A 24,023-nucleotide genomic window follows, 5' to 3' on the forward strand; every position below is an offset into this window, starting at 1 on the left:
CTAAACCATTGATTGCTATCAGACTCAACGTAAATATATAGTCCGACGGTAATCTGATTGTATGCTGTGCATGAAGATTTATCTTGATGTTTTTCAATCCACATAAGGTTCATATAAATGAGCAAATTGCACCTCATTGCACAATAACCTAGGATTAATTTTAAAATAAGGTCATGGATGTTTCGGCAACAAAGTAAACATGAACAAAGAAAATACTTGTCTTTTTCTGTAGACAAATCCAAGAACTTATAATTCTTACTATTTTCATATAGAATTTGTGCAATATTTGATATTGAAAGAGAAACATTAAAGAGAAGTAAAATAACAGAACTGTTTTCAAGGTAAATACCAAATCCTCATGGTGCAATAATAAACAACTGAAAACTGAATCATACAGGCACAATTTCTGAAGGGAATTTTAAAAAAAAAAGTAAACGTATTTTATGACTCACACATTAATGATGATTTCCCCACACATTGTTTTTCATTCCTAAGTTGCTAATTATTTCTTTTGGTGTAATTTAGACCAGTAATTTAAGCATGTTCTTCATCAAATTGAAGTTTATTCCTGCCGTATTTCCCTACTTTTAATGACCAATTTGTCGACATCACTTTAATATCTGAACAAGCTGCTTTCTAAAGCCTCACTGAATTTTTACATGCTTGGGAACTGATCCTGGAGGCCTCGTTTAGAGGCTGAGTCCAAGCTTTGCAGATGGCCTGAAGGACTGGCAATGCTTAAAGGCAAAATCTACATGATGCAGTCACATAAGACATCATTTTATTACTCACTTTGGCTTATGATAATACAGTACTCCCTGGCCTATCTGTATTTACTTGTCAATACACCATTATTTTTTAAATGTCTTCACTGTGAGAATTATGGGAAATAAAAAAGTGACATACCATATTAACAGAGCAAGGTTTCTTCTCAGGTTTTATAAGCATATGTTCAAATTATTAACCTCTCTTCATTTCCAACTGTGAAAAATGTCTAACAGTTGACTACTGTTTCTTACCTTTATCATATGTCACTTTTAAAATGTTCATTTTTAAAGACAAATGGGCCAGAATCTGAGCCGGTGTAAACAGACACTGTTCTACAGAAAGCTGACTTCGAAAACCCAATTAAAACAATTCCACCTTCTCTTCCCCTTATCATGCTAGATTGTTCTCAACAGGTTGTTACAGAAATTAGGATCCAAATTCTGCTCCAAAATTCAGTTGTGAAAATGCATTTAACTGTGTTTTGGCAGTGTTAGTTAACTGCTAGTGAAATTTAGCTTAGAGTGCAATCTGTGTGTGCCTGGGCGCACACAATGTTAATATTACATGTCGTCTTCCACCACAGGATGGAATAACTTAATTACTTCAAAGGGCTTGTAATAATCATGAAACACATAGTTCTTGTTTCTATAAAAACAAGGGGGATTTTTGGTTAAATTTTCTTTTGCGGTTAATACAATAAAACCATAGATTTATAAAACACTGTGCTGGGGTCAATAAATGCACAACAAAGCACAGCTTTTTACTATGTTTACTATGATATTTATATGAACTGTTGAAATTTACAGAGGCTTTGTTGTTTTTGTTGTTGTTGCTCTGGATTCATTCAACCTCAAGCACTGTTACTTAAACAGCTGAAGTTACATCTGGCCTATAGTAAAGTAACCGAGTCCGTGACTTATGGTAAGCTTTGCAAAAAAAAAAAAGGGGGGGCTGGTTCTTCCCTCTGGCGTGGGGACGCCACTCGCTTCTGCATGTGGTGAGGACCAAACCTCCCAAGCCAGATTTTACGTGCCAAAACCAAAGGAGATCAGCTCCTTACGCAAGGAAATGGTCCAGCTATTACAACTCAGTGCCTCATCGTGCTATATCAACTTTCTGATTTCCATCTTAAATTCACTGTTTTAAGGAGCTTCCTGTAGGGAGGTTGAATAAGGTTACAGTCGTATAGGAAGGGTGTTGAAGGAGGAGGGAAAGAGGAGAGAAAGTATGGTGCTGAGCATGGGGTGTGGCACTGTTTTTATAGCTGGATGTTCCACTGGTGTGCTATTCTTACTAGGCAGCTGTAGCAAAAGACTAAATCCAGTTGTTATTCACATTTTAAAGAGACACTTTTTATTCTTGAGACAGGTTATTTGTGGTTTGTTTCCTAATTGTGAAACACAACTGTAATTCATTTTATAACATAAAATGCACAGCATTATTTTACATGAATAATGTAATTTCAATACATTTAGCTCAAAACCTAAGTTTAATTGTAAGTGCCATGAAATATACTAGTCAATGATTACCTGTCAGTTGCAGAATTTAACTTGTGTAAGATTGCTAATATAAAAATTACATAATTCACTGCCATTCAGACGCCATCACCTTCGTAACATTTTTGAAACTTCAAAATAAAGATAGAAACATTTGTGTGACTAAAGAGAAGGAGGAAGTTAATAAAATACGTATACTAAAAAAAAAACCACTGGAAGTTCTGTAATTGAAATGCTGTTTTCTTATTTATGAATCTATGTATTTGATAAAGATTGCATAATTTAAGACTTCTGACACATCTGATGATGCTATTCAGCCTCAAAATAATTCTAAAATTCTAATTACTGGTAGAGTATTCTTTCTAATTAGAGCAGAATGAAAGGATGATTTTCACTGCAATAATGAAGGTTAATTTCCATCCTTCCTCATGTTTACTACCTTATTAAAAAGTGCTCCCCTTAGCCATGGCAGAGACGTATTACATTTTCAATGCAAATGTATTAATCTGGATAAATTCCATATTAATTCTTGCACTGCATAGAGCTGTAATTTGGATTATAATTAATCTAAAGTGGCACTAGATTTAAATGACAATATAAATGAGGCATTAGTAGGCTTTTCTATTCTGAATGAATATTCAACAAATATAACTTGCATATTGCCAAGTCTCATTTTGAAAGCTCTACTCCTTGAGATAAGGTAAGCAATACAGCACAACAGCTTACACAAACATACTGTTGCTAAATACATGTTAATCCTTTCTCGTCTAATAGATTCTATGCTAAAGAGGGGTCACACCGCTTTCCTGTCTAACTTGTTAGTATTGTGATTAATTTATTGGTTTTCCTGAGATTTCTTTGGCAAGACTTGCAACACTCAATTTATGAGAAAGCCCAAATTAACATTCAATTATACATAAGCAGTTATGCAGTCAATAGAAATACTTGTCAGCCGAGTGAAAATTAAGATGATAGTCTGAATGTTGCATGTGCAGAATTAATTTAGATTAGGGAAATAAAAATTACCTAAAGATTTAGGATTTTACAGTAAAACTGTTTTCTGCAAAGAACAAAGGCAATCATGTATTTCAGCCCTTGTTTTCATATGGATCTTACTGCAAAGTTATTTGTGTAATTACTGGAATGGGAATGCAGAACAACTATGCTGGTTTTTTGTAGTGCACCCAGTAGGCATCTGGATATAGGTTTGTCCTAATTAAACTTGGCCCTTATGAGTGGCTAATCCTGATGGAAATTTGAGAATTCCCCCTCAGTATTTTTTTCTAGATTCCACCATTTTATTTGCTGGAGCTTTAATACCGTATTCTTTCTTGAACAGCTATAAATGGACCTGCCTAAGAAACAGAGAGGGGTGATAAACTCCTTGAAGTGGTTCACAGTGTCCCCTAGGCAGCATGTATGGTAGGAAATGCAGGCTGCAGGTCTCTGTCACCTGTCTCCTGGTGAGTCTCCAGGACAGCCGCTGCTGAGGCTGCACAGGACGACATATGTCGGCCTGGGAGCATGGCTTTACTGCACTGCAGACAGTTTTTGCCAAGTCAGAGAGCCAGCCACAGGGAATATATATTTTAAACCACAACACAGTTCCTTGCTCAACATCATCCTTGTCATCATCGACCTTTCTTCCGTCTCTTGATCTCAAAAAAATAAAGCAACTGAAGACGATCTGAGGTTCTAAACTGTGATGGGTACTGACCTTAGCACATCAACAAGCAAACTTACAGGAAGCTTTCATGTTTAACTCAGTCTTCTGAATTGGCTCGGCATAGACAGGGCCATCTATAATATTTTTTTGAAAATGTATCTATAAATGTTTAATATGTAAAGAGCAACAGTATGAGAGATTTTGAGTGTAAAGAAACTCATACGTAAAATGATATTTTCTCTACAACTATATGTCTTACGGAGATACAACCTCCTTTGTATGCTGCTGTCATTGACGTACAAGGATAAGATATATGACTACCTGAAACTAATAGGCTTCAACCTGTTTCAGCACTTCTTCTGCTTCAGTGAATCCAACATAATGTAACTAGGTATAGCGTGCGGCAAAAGTAGCCAATGTAATATTCATTGTGACCATAGATTTCCATCTCATACATAAAAAGCATGGATGAAGTCACATATTTGCCAAACCAAACACAGAAAAAGCCTTGGGTATCTGCACCAGATGCTGGCCCTGGGTTTGTTTGTGCACAAGTAAATGTCATGACATAGGGGTTTTGTTTTCAAAGACAGTAGCTTTCATTACTGGGCTTTGTCTATTCCAGGAGATCAAAATTACCCAACCCATAATCCGTTTTCAATGATATTTCCTCTTTCTTAAGCTGAATCATCTGTAAACTTTTTCACTGGATTTTATGTATTTTTTTCAAAATGCCTCAAATAAATGCCCAGGAAGAGGCCAGATTCTTGGGAGTAACTGATCAGAGAGCAAGAGCAAAAAATAATAATAACAAAGAAACCCACATTCTTTGGGTTAAAAGGGGGCAATACCTGATTGAAGAAAAAAATTCAAGTGGTACCTAATCCTATGCTTATGAAAAATTAATATGCCATCAGAGGAATCACAAGTACAGCTAAGATTAATGAAAGGCGCTTAAAAAATTACAAGCACACAAACTGATTTGATTAAAAAATAATCTCACTGGTCGTCTTGTAATATTCTTCAACTTATCCGCATCTATCCTGTCAGATGGTTATGATTAAAAATAGGTCAATGGGAGGCTACTGATAGAAATCACATGCAAAATGCACATGCAATGAATAGTAGTGGGAATGTCCAGACAGTTTAAAATGAAAGAGCATTTCATAAGTTAAAAAAGGGGGAAGACAAAATTCCAGCATCTTACCAGAGTCTTTACAAGATTTTTTGCCTTCACTATTGTCTCTCTCACTTGAGTCTTTCTCATCAGCAACAGCTACTGTTGTACTTTTAGCAGACCCTTCTGTATCTTCACCTTGTTCTTCTGTGGATAAGCACAGAAAAGATCTTAGAAAAGAAACTCAGTGACCATTTAACAGCTTTTTAAAAATATGTCCTCTAATAAGAACAGTGCGGAAAGAAGGTGGCAAAACAGCGGGAAAAGAGGTTGGGGGGAAGAAAAGGGAAAGGGAAAGAAGAGCACTTTAAACAGATTGGACATTAATTACGAATAATTCGCTATCTTTCAAAATCTACCCAGAAATTCTGACCGTGTCCTTATCAGAGTACCTGCTTTCCACCAGTGTGGCAGATTTAAAGCCTGTCATTTCATATTCTTTGCTAGAAATGCTTTGTGTTAAAATACATGCACACACATGCACACACGCACCACACAGGCTGAAACAAAAACAAAAGCCAGCACATGTAAAAACATGCCTTGGAGCCAAAAAAAAAAAAAAGAGAGAAAAAGAAAAAAAAAGGGGGGACTTCTCAAGTATAAATCCTATTAGTGCAGCAGTATCCTGCTAATTGCAGTAAGTAAGAATTAGGTATTAGGTACTGTATTAAACCTAAACCGCTGGCTTTGCAGGAGAAGTCTCAGGTTTTGTCCCCAGGGGGAGCAATCCAGGATAAATGATGCGACTTGGTGCATGGCTGCTGAGGAAGCGGTGTTGCCCACACGTCGCTTACGTGTTCACACCAGCTAGATTACATGGAAACCTTCACAGTAACTCCAGCCCGTTTAATTATTCGGTAAATCTTAGCTACACTGCTACTGGTGGATTAATCTGTTTATGCAGTTAGCTTCTGTGCTGGGGTTGTGTAGCACTAATCCGTGAAAGGCCCACTGTTCCTTTTCTTCCTGTGATCATTTGTCTCTCACTGTGCTGATGTCACATTTTAATGAATTTTTAGCAATCTGCGTAATGCCAGATAACCAGACTTGCAACTCCCTACAGCACAGCATGCTGTTTTCATTGCAGCGCACAAAAAAAAATAAAAATTATATTTCCCCACTTCAGGTAGGAATTATATAAATTAGGAGGTGAAGGTAAAATGGGATTCGAAGCACCAGGCCACTCAATTTCATAAAATCTTTAATGACCATATAAATTAACCCTGGAAAGGCAAAAGGTCACAGACACACATTTGCATACACTCCTCTATTCACTTTTGATAAGCAGAGCTTTTATGCAGGGAACATGATACAATTAACCCTTCAGGAACCACACAAAATGCAGCTACCGACATTTTAAGTGTCAAGCATTAACTGAAAATTACACACTGCATAAAATTTTCATTGCAAATGCTATAGTGATTGAAAGGGGAAATAGTGGCCCTCTTCGCACCCCATGTTTTATTAATAACATTCTGACAGCCGAATGAAATATCCTCTGTCATATGTAGCAGCTGAGCACAAAAAAATTGCTGCTTAGTGCCTTACTTGCCAGCCACGCACTGAAACTGTATGCCTAGGCAAACAACCCTCAGATCGATGTGGCGAACCTATCCGATTCTCAACTCTCTGCGAAACCTTTTGTAAATCGCAAGAGAAACACACAGCTGCAATTTTGGAAACCAAACCAAAAGAAAAAATTCTCAGCCACAGATCAATGTGTTTTGCATTGATGTCGAAATACAATAGGTTAGGACCAAGAATGCGTGTCCACTTTTTGGAACAATACCGGGAGAAAGACGGTCCCCTATTTAAAAATAATTGCCTATAAAGAAAAAGAATTTCCATCAGAATGGAACCACCCCCTCGTGCTGTTCCTGCGCTCTCCCCGCTGCCGCCCCCCGCCCCCTCCCGCGACGATAGCTAATCAAACATGGTAGGCATCCCAACCGCAGCTGGAAGCAGGGCTGTGTTTGTCAGGGTGGCGGGGGACCGCGGGTCGGGATGCTGCAAGCCTGTGATCATGCCTGGCTCGGGCTGTGTTAACGCTGAGAGCGCACACATGAGGCTCGTATCCAGTGTCAGGCCCCGTGGCCTCACAGAAATGATGGCAATCCCTTTCCGACTCATCCCTGGGAACGGACACATTGCTGCTTTTACTAGATTTACTGGCCCAATCCCCCTGGGCTGGAAAATGAAGTGTCAAAGTGCTACTGAGTGTCCTTATCTTGAGGGGACATAAAATTGTAAGGGCTATCGTGGCATACATTAATAAAACATTGTGAGTGTGTCAGGCAAAGAGAAAGAAAATTATGAAGGCACTAAAACAAAAGCTACAGTATCATCTGGGTCTCATCAGACAATTTTTGCAGGGTGCTCTCCTGTTTTTCTGGTATGTGTTTTAAGTGTGAGAGAAATTCCCAGACATGTTCTCCTATACATCATCGTGGTGTCTGACCTCAGCCTGACCCCGGCAACAGTTTGAGAAATCTGAATGTGAACAAAGACTCTGTGTCAGCAGCAGGGAGAGATTGCGGGATAGACTTTCCCCATCAACTTAATCGCAAACAGCAGTTCTGAGGCCATAACTTTACAGGGCTCCACCAAGCCACAAACACATAACCTTTAGAGGTGAAACTGCCCCCCGCTCTCTGCCCTGCCCCGCCCCCCCCCCGCGATTTTTCTCAGTCTTGTGGTGCTCCCTTTGATGTAGCAAGGCAATTAGCTCTAATGTTCAAGTACTGCAGACCTGTTTTATGGTTTGGAAGGTGAGAGCTGTTTATTACAGGTAGGCTCCTGGGGGCCATAAAGGCTTTGCAAATTTTTAATCATGCAAAAAACTAATCAAAATGTAACTTATACACACCATAAAAATTAATATCATTATTATGCACGGTATAAATTGCCTGCCTTGGCTTTCAATGGCACTCACTTCTAGAAAATACATTTGGCATTCATTTCAGAAATATGTATGGCATTCACTTCAGAAATAAATTTCACAGACAGAAATGATAATACAGTTTCTCCTATTTCCCTTCAAAATTACAGAAAGGCTAAGATTCACACTGTCACGACATTTATCAAAGGGACAAGATGGAAATACAACAGCTCTAACATAAAAGCAGTTAGCAAATCATAAAAAATCCTTAAGACCATTCATTACAACAGATATTAAGGATATGTAACGAAGTGTGCTAAGACATTACATACTTATGCCAAGATGCTACTACGAGCGTCTCTTTTTTTAACATTTTTGTTCTTGCTTTATATACTAACCAGCAAGAATACTACTCAGTTATAAAAATGTGATGGACTGTGCTCAAAGACACAAAATTTTGAATTGTTACGTATCAAAAAAATACACTATGATGGTGCTACAGATTCCAGAACAAGTCGTAATGCTCTGTTTCAAATTTACAGGAGTCTTACCTATATACATTTACAAATGTCAGCTTTGAAAATGAATAGAACACCAGAATCAAATGTACTTTAATGGCTTTAATAACACTTATGATTGCAATATGATATTTTATTCACACCTGGTTTTATTTTCTCCAAATGTTGAAGAGTTCTTTTGATGTTGGATCTCTTGAGTTTAGCCATTATCAACCTTTTTCCTCACAACTGACTTAGAACTAAACACAAAAATGAGGTTAGCAGTCTGCACTAGAACTGTGAAATAAGGGAAAACGGAAAAGTTAAGCTTCAGAGGTAATGTTAATCAGTTGATATTGTATACTATATATTCTACGCCGTACACTTTGATGTGTTAATCTACACTCTCAAGCCCCAATTCTACACCAATTTTATGAAGGAAAACCCTTATGACTTTCCCCAGCCCAATGAATTCAAGATGTGTGATGATTTCAACTGCAAAATCCAGGCCTCAGCCAAAGTTGAATAGCAGATACCAGCAGCAAAATTAGATGAATATTCATACACAGATTATAAAAGCTTGACTTACTGAGATGCAAATAAAGGAACAAATGCATTCACCATAGCCAAGGGAAGGTATAGAGAAACAAATAATATTTTTTGAAATATAGTACTGAATAGTTAAAACAAGACATGGCCAAGTTGAAAAAGTCTTCTCTCATTTAATTTAAATGCATTGTGATAAAAACAGAGGAATATCAATCACCTTTCCCTGTGTTTTATCAGAGAAGTTCCCCTACTGATAGGCAGCATTGGGAGTCTGTCTTCAAGTCTATTTATTTAAGAAGCATATTATTTTCAAGGACTGATTTTTGTTGGCTTTTGTTTACACCACTGATATATCAATCAATAGCCAGTAGTTCCTGTTTTGGTCCTGGATTTTGTTGTTGGTATCCCTTTTGCCATCTCCAAATTGAAAGTAATTTCCTAAAGAAGGATGATCTGCTAGTTGTGGGTGAGTAATTGTGGTTATGAGAGAGAAAGCAAGATTAAGCAAGTGTTTGTGGCTGAGGGCCAGATAGATGAGGAAAGAATAAATCAATCAACTGAAGTAGTAAGTAAATAAATACAAAAAGAGAGAGATTTTAAAAAACAATTGGTGTTTGTTATTCAATAAGTTCATTAACTAGCTGAATGAAAGGTACCCATAAGTGTTCAGTACAGGTGTATCCCAGGTTCAAGTGTATACGGCTTATTGGGATTAACTATCAGGATGAGAAGGTAACCATTAGCAAAGGATAACGGAAGGGTAGATTGGGGGGATGGACAGACAACAGATAACATAGGGAAAGGAGGAACAACTAAAATAAGAAAATAAAGAAAAATCTGCAGAATATGCAAGAGAAGAAAAAATTAATTAAAAGCAGGGCTTCTGGATTTACTTCTGGGTTATGTTAGTTACACTACTTAGTTGATAAATTGTCCCTGACTTCTGGATTGCCATTTATTCACCCAGATATTCCAGAAAATATTTGCTCTATATTCTGGCTGGTCTTGCCAAGCATGAGTGAGGAACAGGATGCCTCACTCATTCAGGATCTTGACTGCATCCTCTCGTGGTCATATTTCATCTTCAAATAGGATTTCTAATTTCTCCTTTAGAGACTCAAGGGGAATAACGGCACCAACCCATTAATAACTGTTTCTAATCACTGTGTTATATTTAAAACTATGGCTGTTAAAAGGTTGAACTTCCCACAGACAAGCCTATAATTAAGTGATGATCGTCATATTGACCAGAAAGTGCTAATCGGCAGTTAGTATCAAATTGTACGATTTTGTTTTGTGGTGCATCATTTGAATTTTTACAGCAGTCTCATGCTTAATTTCTTCTGGTTGAAACGTATCACTGTGTCAGAGCAGGCTGACTGCAAAGCTGGCTAAACAGAGCATGCCGTGGTGGCTCCTTCCCAAGGAGTGTCACAAATCACACCCACTTTATCCATCCACTCCACCCAGCAGCCAGTATTCCCCACTTGCCACGCTCAGCCTCACCCCTCTGGCTGCCGGAGAGAGGCAGCTCTCATCTACCCTACTTCTTTTTGCTTCTTAGCCCCTGAAAGTAGAAAAGATTCATTTTCACCAGCTAATCTTCCCAGTGCTTTATTATTTCCTAATCTAGTGGTTTTTTTCTATTTTTTTTTTTCTTTTCTTTAATTGCAGTCTACTTCCAGCTGCTGGAGAAGGAAAAAGAATGTTCTCCCTAGAAGTTTAGAGGGGTGGGGTGTCCTTTCCAGTCTGGCTGCTGAGCAAGCTCTCCCTTTCTCTCATTGCTGGCTGGGTTTGACTCCTTTCTAGTCTCCCTCCTGCAGTCTCAGGGTAAAACAGGAAAAGAAGTGTGTTTTACTCTGATATTGCTGTAAAATGTGCAAAAAATACCATTGGTAAGCTTATGTGGAGCCATACTAATTTATCAGAAAATTGGAAAATCTGTGGTTTGTGTTTTCGTTGTTTTATTTCTACATTAATATTTTATCAAATATTTTGCAAGAGGCAAAAGAAGCATATGCTGACAAAACCATTAACAGAGAATGTCAACTATTCAGAATGAAACTTAGCGATGTTTTCCAGATGTGATTGGAGATGTACAGTTAATCATTTATTATGCAAAAAGGGATACTTTTCTTTCTTGGCCATCTCTAGAAAGGCACTAAGGCATGAATTTGTACTGAGAACAATCTAAGTTTTCCGACTGGTCAGTACTTTTCTTTTGGCTGCCATTATGGCTTATAGAAACTGCTGTTTCCCCAATCAGAATAAGGCACGAAGAGCACTAGTATTGTCTGACTTGAAGACTAATAGGTTTCCATCAAGGCTATTTAGATAGGAAAATTAAACCTCATTTTTTAAATTTCTTGTTCAACATGCTGGATACACCCTGCCTGATTTTAGGCACTACTCCAAGCTTGCTCCCTATGGAGGGAGAGACAGGTATCTTCAGGGTACAACTTAGACTTTACGCAGACTTAATTGTCTAATTCCTCCCTGACTACAGAGTGATTTTAGAGTGAAGTTTAGTATTTGGAGTGGAGACTTTTCACCTTGGCACTGCAGTTAAATGCTGGAAGTTAGGTGGATGAACCTAAGCCTAAGAGCCTGACCCAAAGCTCAGCAAGTCAATGAGAGCTCGTGACCTTCACCAGTTTGCTGGGTGCTCATTTCTTGCCTGTGGGAAAAAAAGAAAAATACTGGATCTTCACAGTATCATTCACCTTTCTTTTTTTATACCTCTTGTTCGGCCTTGGTTTACTTTTCTGTGTTGCCATTCAATCTGTATGTTCAACTTCTCTTCATCTACAAATGCTTCTGCTGTCCCTGACTTCTTGCATTTTTTCCTACCTCCTACTTGAGCTGAGTTTCCAATACATCACATAAGTGGTGAGATTGGCTCTCCCATTCGCAGTTTCCAGAATAACCCTTCAGAGTGTATTTACAAAGAAATCCATAAAGTTAATTAACAGCTCATTTAAAATGTCATTTAAATGACATATTTTATTAGTGACTCAGTTTTTGGGTCTCTCTCTGAAATACACTGTAAAATCCTTCTCATTTACCTTCCAGACTTTCTGTATTATTCACCTCTTTTTGGCTCACTAACTGTATGTCTCTGAAATTATCTGTAAAGAATTCTGTTAGTGCATATATTACTCCTTTGTCTTTTGAGAATACTAGAGTAAAATAATTTATTTTCTTTGCCATCTCTTGATCAGTTTATATTGTCTTTTTATCCTCTGGTGGTCTAGCAGACCTAATGACTCTTCTGCAGCCTTTGTATTTCTGAGATACTTTAACAATTCCTGTTTGGCTTTGCCAGGTACCTTCATGTATTTGCTCCTCTTAGCCAGCCTCTGTGTTCGGTTTTATTAACATCACTTTGGCTTTATTTCCACTTTTAAGGATACTGTTTTCTGACCTGAATAAATTCTTGCACTAAGCCTTGTCGCGTAGCTAACTACAGACCCTCCAGTTTAAATATTCCCCTTTCTTGATGTTCAGTGTCACAGGCGGAAGTAGGTGATCTATTCACAGTGAATAAAACTTTCCCTGAACATAACCACTTTCTGTCTGTTTTGAATTTTTAAAATTAACGTTTACAGAATTATTTGGTTTGGATTGGTTTGTTTCTTTGTTTCACACAATTACCTGACAAATATTCTATAGCATATGTAGCAGTCCATGGATTTTTTACAAACTTATTTGTTGCAAATATCACTTAAATCTGAAGAGTTCAAAAGTTTGGCTTCTTTAACATATGCATACATGAAGTGGTCTTTGGTTTTTTGGAAAGACAATACAGGTCTTTTAGCTTCCCCTCCAACCCAGATCATAATCATTGAGTGATGTATAAGAATCTTCACCAAGACTTCCACCACAAATTCCTCCAAAAATCTGCTGTAAAAACTGGGTTTCTTGGCTCAGTTGTGTCTGTACTATACAAAATATAGAATACTAAGACATGGTCAAACTCTGTTATTGAGGCAGGATGAAAGGATAAAAGTCTGCTTATCAAAACTAGCAAAAGTAGTAAAAAACTGCAGTACTTCCCTGCCGCCCTGTTGTCTCCCACCCGCTTCTGTTACTGTCTTCCCTTGCCCCAGCCAGTCCCAATCTGGAAAATTTGGATAACAAACTTTTGTGTCATTACTCAAGTATTGTGCAGGTTTGTAGAATATTCCTGACTTGTATTATAGTATTTTAGTGTGTTTGGGATCCATAGCCATAACATGACACAACTCTGTCCCCTTCATCCACAATAGCCTACAGGATCTTTTCAATTTCAGTGCTGTGCTTCAGCAACTAAAGCTAGTCTTTTCTCACTGCATTGTCTGAGGTCAGGAATTACACTATCCTATTGATTACTCTGAGGCTCGAAACTTAAGTCTGCTTCCAGCTTTGTTGGAGACTCTTGCATGGCACGCTCTGAAGACGAGCAAAATCAATTGATCATTAGCACAATAATGGGTGATTCATAAATATTGAAATGAACTGCATATGTAGATTTTCTGAATTCAGAAAATGCCAATTCTATCTAGGGGTTGTCCTAGTGCCAAGTCAAACATTTCAGGTCACCCAGTCTGGCTGTAAAGCTTCTGGTATCATGGCAACAGGATGGCATGGTGGGCTTTATTCGTATCTATTTTTCTTTTTACTAAACCAGTGCGACATGCTAGAAGTTTTCCTCCATCTTTTATTTCCCCTTTCCTTCATTTAACTTTTTTAATTCCCACTGTTCAGTATACTGCACTGCTTTTATCTTTGCTACATATTTGTCTAATTTGAATGCTCTTTCTTTCATATATAGTTTAAGTAACACCCCCCCACATCAATTTACATTGTCATCAATATAATTCTATCTCTGTGGAAGCAAAGGACATCCCTTGCATATAGACTCCTCGCTCACAACTGCCTAATGAGCACAAATCTACAGTGCAAATTTAGCTAAGACTCTGAAATGCCTTGTGAGGTGGCTGATAGCGCTGAAATATTGCAGAGAAACAAAACCTGAACTTAAAATTTGTTCTTAATGACTTTAGACAAGTTGATAGGGCCACCTATTTGTAAACTTAATGTAGACTTCCCACCATACATATGCCTTTCTCTTTGCTTATAACTTTAGTAAACTTTAAGTGCTTGGGCTGAAATTGTCTGCACTGAATCTTTGCTGCAGGTTGGATATCATATGCATTTTTAAAAAAAATTTCAGCCAAAATGATTCAGTTACTTCTAAGAGTAGGATTAGGACAAATAGATTTTTGTATGTATATGTACGTTTTGGAAATATTTACTGTTTCAGTGATTTAAACTAGAATCCAAAATTTGGCAGACAGGATGATGTCTGGCATGTACCACATAGGATTAAGCTGCCCAAATTCAGCCAAGCAATATAGCTTTGAAAAATTCTACTTACCCATGCTCAGAAAAGCTGCTTGTACTGAAGAGCTGAAATTCTCCTAGGAATCCGTAATCACTGAACACACTCACACTTCCCACAGCGCTGAGAGCTCACCAAAGTGCATATTCAGTCACGTCCCACAGAGCCTCCACAAACCTCTTCATCCAGTTCCTATGTGTATTAAACAATGCGCATGCCATCCTCGTAGAGGAACTGCAGCTTAAGTAAGTTTTCTAAATACAAATTCTCCTGGCAGCTCCCCTGTACAACCAGACTGCAACTATATTATCCTTACTACAATGAAACAGAACTTTCTCTTATTATTATTATTCTTTTGCTGCTGTCTGTCATTGTGCAATGCACTGGGAACTGATCGCTGTAGGAAAGCAGGAGCAGCATGTTCCCCCTGTGCAGAAGGTACGTTGCCAGAAGTAAAAGAAGTATGGAAGGGAGGTTTGGGGGATTAGAGAAAGAACTGGGGAGAGGTAAGCAGAATGTGGTCTGAGGAAAAGAACATAAAAGACCAGGAGATGGACAAGGGAGGAGACAGTGAGGTGACAATTAGGATCAAATGAAAAATAGGTAGAAGGCAGGAGATTAGGACTAGAATCAGCAGTGTACCAAATTCCAGCACCAAAGTGGACTTCCGGAGATGGAGCTGGCTGGGATCAAAAGTGCAGACCACTGCAATCTGCCAAGCAAATTTGGCAAAGACATTGAGACATACTGAGAGGCTTGCACAGGAATATTCAAGCTGGCAGTCAGCAGGGATGGAAGTATGCATGGATGGATAGGGAAGGGAGCTGGGACCTGACTGAAATACAGAAAGGACATCTGAAGAATGAGCAGCAGAAGTGGATAAGAAAAATAGAGATCACTGGTGGAGTTGGAAAAGTCATGTATAAAAAGAGTGGGAGGATAGATGGGAGAAAATGATAGGTGGAAATAGCAATTACTAGGCAAAGAGACTGGAAATTAATGTGAGTAAAACGGTGTCCCCCACTGTCCAAAACTGAATCCCTGATTTTTTTGTCTTATATTTCTTCTGGCTTATTGCAACACCCTTCACCAGTGCTTGTCCACAGAGGGGACTCTCAGTTGGTTCACTAGCTCTAGTAAAAAGGGTTTGTGTAGCAAATCCAAATCCACTGATACTTCATATGACTTTCAATACAGTACACAGTAACATTTTTTTTTAAGTTTAAAACTTTGAAAAATAACTGTGGGATTATAGATGCCAACCCCCCCCCCCCACATGTTTATAGAATCATTAATAATATCAGAGAAGTAAAATATTTCAATATCTTAAAAAAATGTATCAATACACTTCCTTGGTGACACAATATTTAATCTCCTGATCAAGCTCTACCTTATGGCAAAGCCTCTTGCCTTATTCACTGCACAAAACTATTGATACTTATTTAATGAAAAGCTATTCAGGATTTTGTTTCCTTCTCACTATTTAACATGGGGCCACATGTTTTATTTACTACATCTCTTCAACCCATTCTGAAAGTCAAATTATTCCTTTCATTATTGACTTTTTATTGCTGCACAAACATTAATGAATTTATCTTCATTATGTCCTAAGAGATGAGTAGGCAATTCTGCAATTTCAGAAAGGGGAGGTATACAGAAATAGAGGTTAAAAAAAATCTACTAACTTGGAGAACCCAGTTTGATACAGATGGGACCCAATTTTTTCCAAGTGCATAGCAATATATGGCACTTTATATGCTGAAAGCACAGCACTGATTGCTTTCACTTGCAGCTCTGTGTGTTCAGTACTTATTTAACATTATAGTACAGCCTCAAATCAAGCACTCAGAAATGAAGGCCACACAGTCAGTGAACTCCTATGAAAAGTCTGGGTAAGGTGACCTGCTTAGGATAAAAAAATTGGATCTCTTCAACACAGACAGATATGGAAGCAAGTTCTTCGGTTGTCTTAAACATACCCCATTATTTCTCTGCCTGGCATCCCCAGACCCCTTCATGACACATCTTCTGAATTTCTCAGCAAACACAGTGGGGCTCTAAAGACAGTTTCTGCCACCCCTGCACAGCACTGATTCATCCACACCTCCATGCAGCTCCATTCTGTAAACTCAGAAAGGCAAGGGAAAAAGCTATGTGACCATGTAATTACAGACCATATCTCCATGCGTACACACATGGTGTTGGATTAAGGTAGTACAATGTGTGTTAGTGACCACATCAATAGACAAGGGAAGAGATATAGCTGTCATGTATCTGGACTTCTGTAAGGCCATTGACATGGTCTCCCACAACATCCTTCTCTCCAATTTGGAGAGATATGGATTTGATGGATGGACTGTTCAGTGGGTGAGGAATTGGCTGGATGGTCACATTCAGAGGGTAGGGGTCAATGGCTCAATGTCCAAATGGAGATCTGTGACAAACGGTGTCCCTCAGGGGTTCATACTGGGACCAGTACTGTTTAATATCTTCATCGATGACATAGACAGATGGATCGAGTGCACCCTCAGCAAGTTTGCAGACAACCCCAAGCAGAGTGGTGCAGTTGGCACACTTGAGGGACAGGACACCACCCAGAGGCACCTGGACAAAATGGAGTGGTGGGCCCGTATGAACGTTCAACAAGTCCAAGTGCAAGGTCCTCCACACGGGTTGGGGCAACCCATGGTATCAGCTGGGGGATGAAGGGATTGAGAGTAGCTCTGCTGAGAAGGACTTGAGGGTACTGGTGGATGAAAAGCTGGACATGACCCGACAATGTGCGCTTGCCACCCAGAAGGCCAGCTGTATCCTGGGCTGCATCAAAAGAAGCATGTCTAGCAAGTCAAGGCAGGGGATTCTGCCCCTCTGTTCTCTCGAGACCCCACCTGGAGTATTGCGTCCAGCTCTGGAGACCTCCACACAGGAAAGACATGGAACTGTTGGAGCGGGTTCAGAGAAAGGCCACAAAAATGATCCGAGGGCTGGAGCACCTCTCCTGTGAGGAGAGGCTGAGAGAGCTGGGCTGCTCAGCCTAAGAGAAGGCTGCGGAGAGAGCTTATAGCAGCCTTTCAGTATTTAAAGGGGGCTTAGAACAAAGATGGGGACCAACTCTTTGACAGAGCCTGTTGCTATAGGACAAGGGGTAATGACTTTAAACTAAAGGAGGGTAGATTTAGACTGGATAGAAGGAAGAATTTTTTTACTGTGAGGGTGGTGAAACACTGTAACAGGTTGCCCAGAGAGACGGCAGATGCCCCATCCCTAGAAACATTCAAGGTCTTTTGGATGGGGTTCTGAGCAACATGATCCAGTGGTATACGTCTCTGCCTTTAAAGGTCCCTTCCAAACCAAGCTGTTCTATGATTCTGTGACTCTATGATTCTATGATATTAGTCCTTGCTTGTGAAAGTGCATTTTCTGAGAGGCGAAGGCAGACCAGCTCTACTATATCAGTATAGTAACCTTCCCTTTTTCTTGTTCAGGCATATAAGATCAACAAGCAGTATATATTTACAGATATTGTTATCTGAATATTTTTTGTGACATATGAAGTCACAACATGTGTAAGGGTAGACTGTAAGGTAATGCACAAGGACTTTCCTGCACAGATCAGCCTGAAGTTCACAGGGGTGGTGTGAAGGTCGAGGGAGGTTCTGCTTCCCCTCTACACTGCCCTAGTGAGGCCTCATCTGGAGTACTCTGTCCAGTTCTGGGCTCCCCAGTTCAAGAAAGATGAAGAGCTACTGGAGAGAGTCCAGCGGAGGGCTACAAGGATGGTGAGGGGACTGGAACATCTCTCCTATGAGGAGAGGCTGAGGGAGCTGGGCTTGTTCAGCCTGAAGAAGAGAAGGCTGCGAGGGGACCTAACATATGCTTACAAATATCTGAAGGGTGGGTGTCAGGAGGATGGGGCAGACTCTTTTCAGTAGTGCCCAGCTACAGGACAAGGGGCAATGGGCACAAACTGAAGCATAAGAAGTTCCATCTGAACATGAGGAAGAACTTCTTCCCTCTGAGGGTGACGGAGCACTGGAACAGGCTGCCCAGGGAGGTTGTGGAATCTCCTTCTCTGGAGGTATTCAAGACCCACCTGGACAAGGTCCTGTGCAGCCTGCTGTAGGTGACCCTGCTTCGGCAGGAGGGTTGGACTAGATGACCCACAGAAGTCCCTTCCAACCCCTACCATTCTGTGACTCTGTGATTCTGTGATTCTGTGATTCTGTGAATAAAATCTCATATAGAAGTGTCACATTTTACTGATTCATTTTACCATATTAGACCCAGACTTAGCTAATTTAGGAATAAGATTTAGGAATAGGATTTAGGAATTTAGGAGTAGTGCAGTAACTATAGCTAGCAAGTATCATAGTGAGTGTAGAGTGTCTTCTTTTTATTCTATATACAAGCAGATATCTGTGCTAATATTGATGAAATTTAATTTATTAGAGTTTGCAAACAGTGCTTACAGACATACACTAATCAATTCACATATGTTGTAATTACAAAAAATACTGTAGCTTCCCTTATGATGGAAAGAGACAAGTAAAGATGAGACACAACTACAGTTCTGCAGATGTGCTAAATTTGTGAAAATTATTGTTTTCTTTTTGAAACAAGATGTTTTAATCACCTCAGCATAAGTTAGTTCCATTTATCACTAAGCTGAAGAATGGAACAAAAATGGACTTTTTAAAGCACTGGCATGGATTTGCTTTGCTTGAGTAAGGGTATTCACAGAAGTTCGGACCTTGAGAGGACATAGTACAGAAAAATTGGCTTAAGTGAACATACAACATCTGATTTCCAGAAGTGCTCAGTGTTATTTCAGCACCCATGGACTGAAAGCTGAGCAGTCTCAAGAATCTACATAGTCTCAAAGAAATTAGCAAAACCCCATACATTAGGCACAGAGGATTTTTACAAAATAGATGGTCAACACCTGGCCTTTAAGCAGATTTTATAGTCCTCGTAAAACATATATCCTCCATACACACTGACCTACAAATACACTGCGAAAGTTCCACTCATTTCAAACCATGTGTTCACAAAACCATGTGTGCTGGGCTTTGAGGTCTGGGGATTATAACAGCCACTCGTTTATAGTAGTATTTCACTTGAAAAGTGGAACATGATGTGAAGTAAGCAGCAAAAAACTTCCAAAATCAGAAAAAAAGCCCTATGAAGTTACTTCTTGTAAGAGCAAGATTAATTTAGGCACCTTCATAAAAAAAAAAAAAAATTCTGCTGCTTACTGTATAGTTAATCCATTCATCTTTAAAGATGTCTATTTATAGTCTCATACAGCATCTGAGCATACAATGTTGAGTTGTTAAGATATGGGTAAAAGAGCTTGATTTACAGATTTTTTAAAAAATGTTCTGTGATTTTTTTTTTAATAAAAGTGGGATTTAGGCACAGTCCTAGTTAGCTACCTTTGTGTTGCTGATCTGTCCAGCCAGGCAGATCTGCTGACCTGAGGGCATTTCTGAGGAGCACACATGAAAGACATGACAACTATTTCAGATAACTGTGTGAGAATCCAAAATGAAGCAATTACTGCAGGCACCACACTTTTCTATCTAAGCACCCCTTTTCCAAGATACACTCCCTTTAGTACCCCAAAGAAGCCTGGTCAGAGATCCTCTTTCTTTCCTATATATACAATATATTTATTTGATTGTCACTCATGAAACCTTTTAAAATGTACTTTATGGTTAAGAACCAGCACTCTGGTTCAACTGACTGCAGAGACTAGATTCAAGATTTTGTTTGCCTCTTGTATTTGTAACAGCTTTTGTCCCACAAGCACAGGTTGAGGAACTGAGAGGTATGCCATGGGCTTTCTCCTCAGAATTTGTTGCGGAGATGAAATGGGGCATTACTGATTTCATATGAACGCTATTTGGGTGGGAATTAGTCATCAGTCTGTCATTTTCATTCATCCAGATGATTTGTGAAAGTTCCTACATCTGGTTAGCCCAGCATACTTGACATACTCAATACTAGAATCAGCACAGATAAACTTATTAGTTATATTCTCAAATGATGAGGAAATAGCAAGACACTCTTCATCCAAGGATTTCTGAGTTAGCATCTGTTTTGGACTGCATGTGACAATGAGGTGATATTCCTCACTCATTCCATCATGTGCAGCATACAATTTGTCAGACTAACAAATGTCATGTTTTAGCTGTTGGCTAAGAGGGACTATATGCATGCTTCTGTATCTTCAGAGGATGTCAGCTTGGCAGGACATCTAAGGTTGAACTGGCTGCATGGCTTGTATCACTTCCAAGATCTATACATACAAGTACGGCATTGTGCTTTTGGATACCAGCGCATAAAGTTGATACAAAATTGAACTTCATAAAAAAGTTAAAATATTTTGTTCATACACATATTCAGAGAAAGAAGAATCAATTGACAAGCTGACTTCAACAAAAACTGGGAACACAAGGAACCAGGAGAAGCATGCAGCTTTTTACTTGCATGCAACTTTTTACTTTCTCCTAACTAGGGAAGTTAGACGCTTGAACATGAAGAACGGAACTAAGCTGAGCACCTGCATTTCATCAGTCGTGGGATTAAGTAAAACTATTTTGCATCTCTGGGATAAGAAAATTCAGGTATGAGTATAACAAAAATAATTTTTATCTTTATTTAACTAAGAAGTTTTAAGTCCATTTTTAAAACAGAAAGAAAATACTATTCCAATAGCATTTTATGAGATATGACAAGCCCATACATACCGACTTTCCAAACAAAACAGAAACGGGACTGTTCTGAAGGTCCATTTAGGGGCCTGGAATGTATTTCAGCTCTTTCTGAAGAAACAACTACCTTATCTTTAAGAGAAACAAGCTGAAAACGGATTCTGATTCAACTAGGTCTTCTTCCTTGCAAGTTAGTCATTGAAAATCATATAAAAAATATCACTTGAGACTTCTACAAACTCAGCATAACTAAGTTTGATCTCAACCTCTAGTTTCTAACAGAAAAAAAAAACAAAGGTGAAAATAAAATTGTGAAGTACTTCAGAGATAGCACAAAGCTTTAGCAGCTTTCAATGAATTGCTTCCAGAATTAGTTGCTGATCAAAATCTAATGAATACCAATTTCATGTATTCCTTCATTCAAAATAAAAATGTGTTCACAGAAAACTGTTTTCAGTTCTACTTCTGTCATTCATTCACTTATGGCCATAGAATGGCCCTCTACTGGAAGCCAAGACCTGCCGGTTAGCCTCTAACCATCAAAGTCAGGGGGAGTGCTTCTGTGAGCTGAGTTATAGATGTGCATTACTGCTGACAACATGGAAGACATGTCTTGTTGCAAAAATGTATGAAGAGTGGTCATCTTTTGGAACTTATATTGAAAGGATGCTACACCCACAACCTCAGCTTAATCACAGAATCACAGAATCACAGAATGGTAGGGGTTGGAAGGGACCTCTGTGGGTCATCTAGTCCAACCCCCCTGCCGAAGCAGGGTCACCTACAGCAGGCTGCACAGGACCTTGTCCAGGTGGGTCTTGAATACCTCCAGAGAAGGAGACTCCACAACCTCCCTGGGCAGCCTGTTCCAGTGCTCCGTCACCCTCAGAGGGAAGAAGTTCTTCCTCATGTTCAGACGGAGCTTCCTGTGCCTCAGTTTGTGCCCATTGCCCCTTGTCCTGTCGCTGGGCACCACTGGAAAGAGTCTGGCCCCGTCCTCCTGACACCCACCCTGCAGATATTTATCGGCATTTATTAGGTCCCCTCTCAGCCTTCTCTTCTCCAGGCTAAACAAGCCCAGCTCCCTCAGCCTCTCCTCGGAGGAGAGATGCTCCAATCCCCTCATCATCCTCGTAGCCCTCCGCTGGACTCTCTCCAGTAGCTCTTCATCTAGACAGTCTTGCTGCAAAGAGCAGAATGAACCTCCGTGTATTTTTTCATCTAGTCCAACCCCCCTGCCAAAGCAGGGTCACATACAGCAGGCTGCACAGGACCTTGTCCAGGTGGGTCTTGAATATCTCCAGAGAAGGAGACTCCACAACCTCCCTGGGCAGCCTGTTCCAGTGCTCCGTCACCCTCAGAGGGAAGAAGTTCTTCCTCATGTTCAGACGGAACTTCCTGTGCCTCAGTTTGCGCCCAGGAATTATGCAAGACCATGAACTTTCACTTGCTAACAAAGTAGCATAAAACTATGTCATAGTGGTGGGGAAAACAGAAGAAGAGAAGAAGAAACAATCCAAAAAACACCAACACCATTTCTAAAGGCTTAAGCAAAAAGAAAGTCTAAAACTCAACCCCAAATGTGCTATAATCAGTTCTCAATTATCCAGGGTATACAGGGGTGGGGTTACTTAAATAAAGCAAAACCATATGTAAACTACTCTGAAAGAACACATTTAGTACATTCACTTTTGAAGTAACTTACCTACTTTCACTTGCAAATAGCTATCTGTGGAACGAAGAAAGAGTGTGAAATCGCAGTGAGCAGAGTGGGCCTAGTAGGAGGAATATTAATTTTGTGTTATGTATTCTACAGCAATGGGCTGCAGCCAGTGTTGTGGGCAGCAGATGGGCTCCAGTCAAGCCACAGCCCAGGTAATCTAGTCACAGATAATTCAGATTTGACTGCTTTATAAATCTCAGGAATTTTAATGCAGTCTCATGGCTGTTAGGGAGTTGAAAATAATACAAACTGTCAAAAAATACAAGCAACCCTCCCCCAATTAAATTCCCTTGGCTGTAACTTAGAAAAACTGTAACCCTTGTAAAAACCTTTTTACTGAATGTCTCCACCTATGTTTTTTCCCTCCAGCTACAAGCATGTGAAAAAAGTGGTTGAGAAATGAAGAGGTTGTGAAATTTGATAATTGGGTTAATGACAATAATAAAAAGAAACCCTTGAAAAATTGAGGACAAAAAATCTTTTATTGGAAAGATGTTTTCTTCCTCAAATGAATTATAGATCAACTCTGTGGAAAACAATTTTGATAATTATTCTAGGGCTCCTATGATTAAGAAAACAGTACACAGCCTGTTCCATTTTTAAGTGTCTCCACCCTTGCTTAAGCAGAAATGCAGTTACAATAACTTTATGGTACGTAAAATGAAAACAGTTGGCCTACCAAATAACAGTGAAGAAACATACACAGTTTTACAGATGTACAGTATCACCATGTACAGTATTAGAACCCTGCTGTTTCATCTGAATAGTGTTGAATCTTTTTTGGCGTTTCTTCATCTAACCTAATTTGCCTAAACCCCTTATTTAATATTCCTCCTACTGTTTATTTCTCACTGAAGGAGCTTAATAGCAACAGAAACATTAATATAATATAAATAAAGGCTAGAACTGGTGGTATGTGTTCTTAGAAGAGTGAACCCTCTGCTATCTCTTTCAATTCCAGTGTTTCAAGACTTTTCTTTGTTACGGGAGAATTTAATAAGACAAATAATCAGTCATGAAGAATGAAGCAGAACTCTGCTAGTGACTGCTGAGCCCAAATGATGCATTGTACAACAAAGAAGACAATACAGTAATTCTTTGTAATAGAGGACACCAAAATAACAAGAAGCACACAACACAAGTTCTAAGCTTTTATAATGAACTTTGGGA

At 39.2% G+C, this 24,023-nt stretch overlaps 1 protein-coding gene across 2 annotated transcripts in view; it reads right to left on the minus strand.

The window, feature by feature from the left end:
- The window catches only part of ZFHX4 (zinc finger homeobox 4), a 155,374-nt gene that overhangs the window by 20,655 nt on the left and 110,696 nt on the right, over positions 1–24,023 (minus strand). For both annotated transcript variants that reach the window (XM_009940519.2, XM_075415980.1), the window contains one exon: positions 5,138–5,254. In XM_009940519.2, the coding sequence (XP_009938821.2) occupies positions 5,138–5,254 (117 nt within the window). The remainder of the gene's footprint in view (positions 1–5,137; positions 5,255–24,023) is intronic.

Source organism: Opisthocomus hoazin, chromosome 3, assembly GCF_030867145.1.
Source record: "Opisthocomus hoazin isolate bOpiHoa1 chromosome 3, bOpiHoa1.hap1, whole genome shotgun sequence".
Classification (NCBI taxonomy): Eukaryota; Metazoa; Chordata; class Aves; order Opisthocomiformes; family Opisthocomidae; genus Opisthocomus; species Opisthocomus hoazin.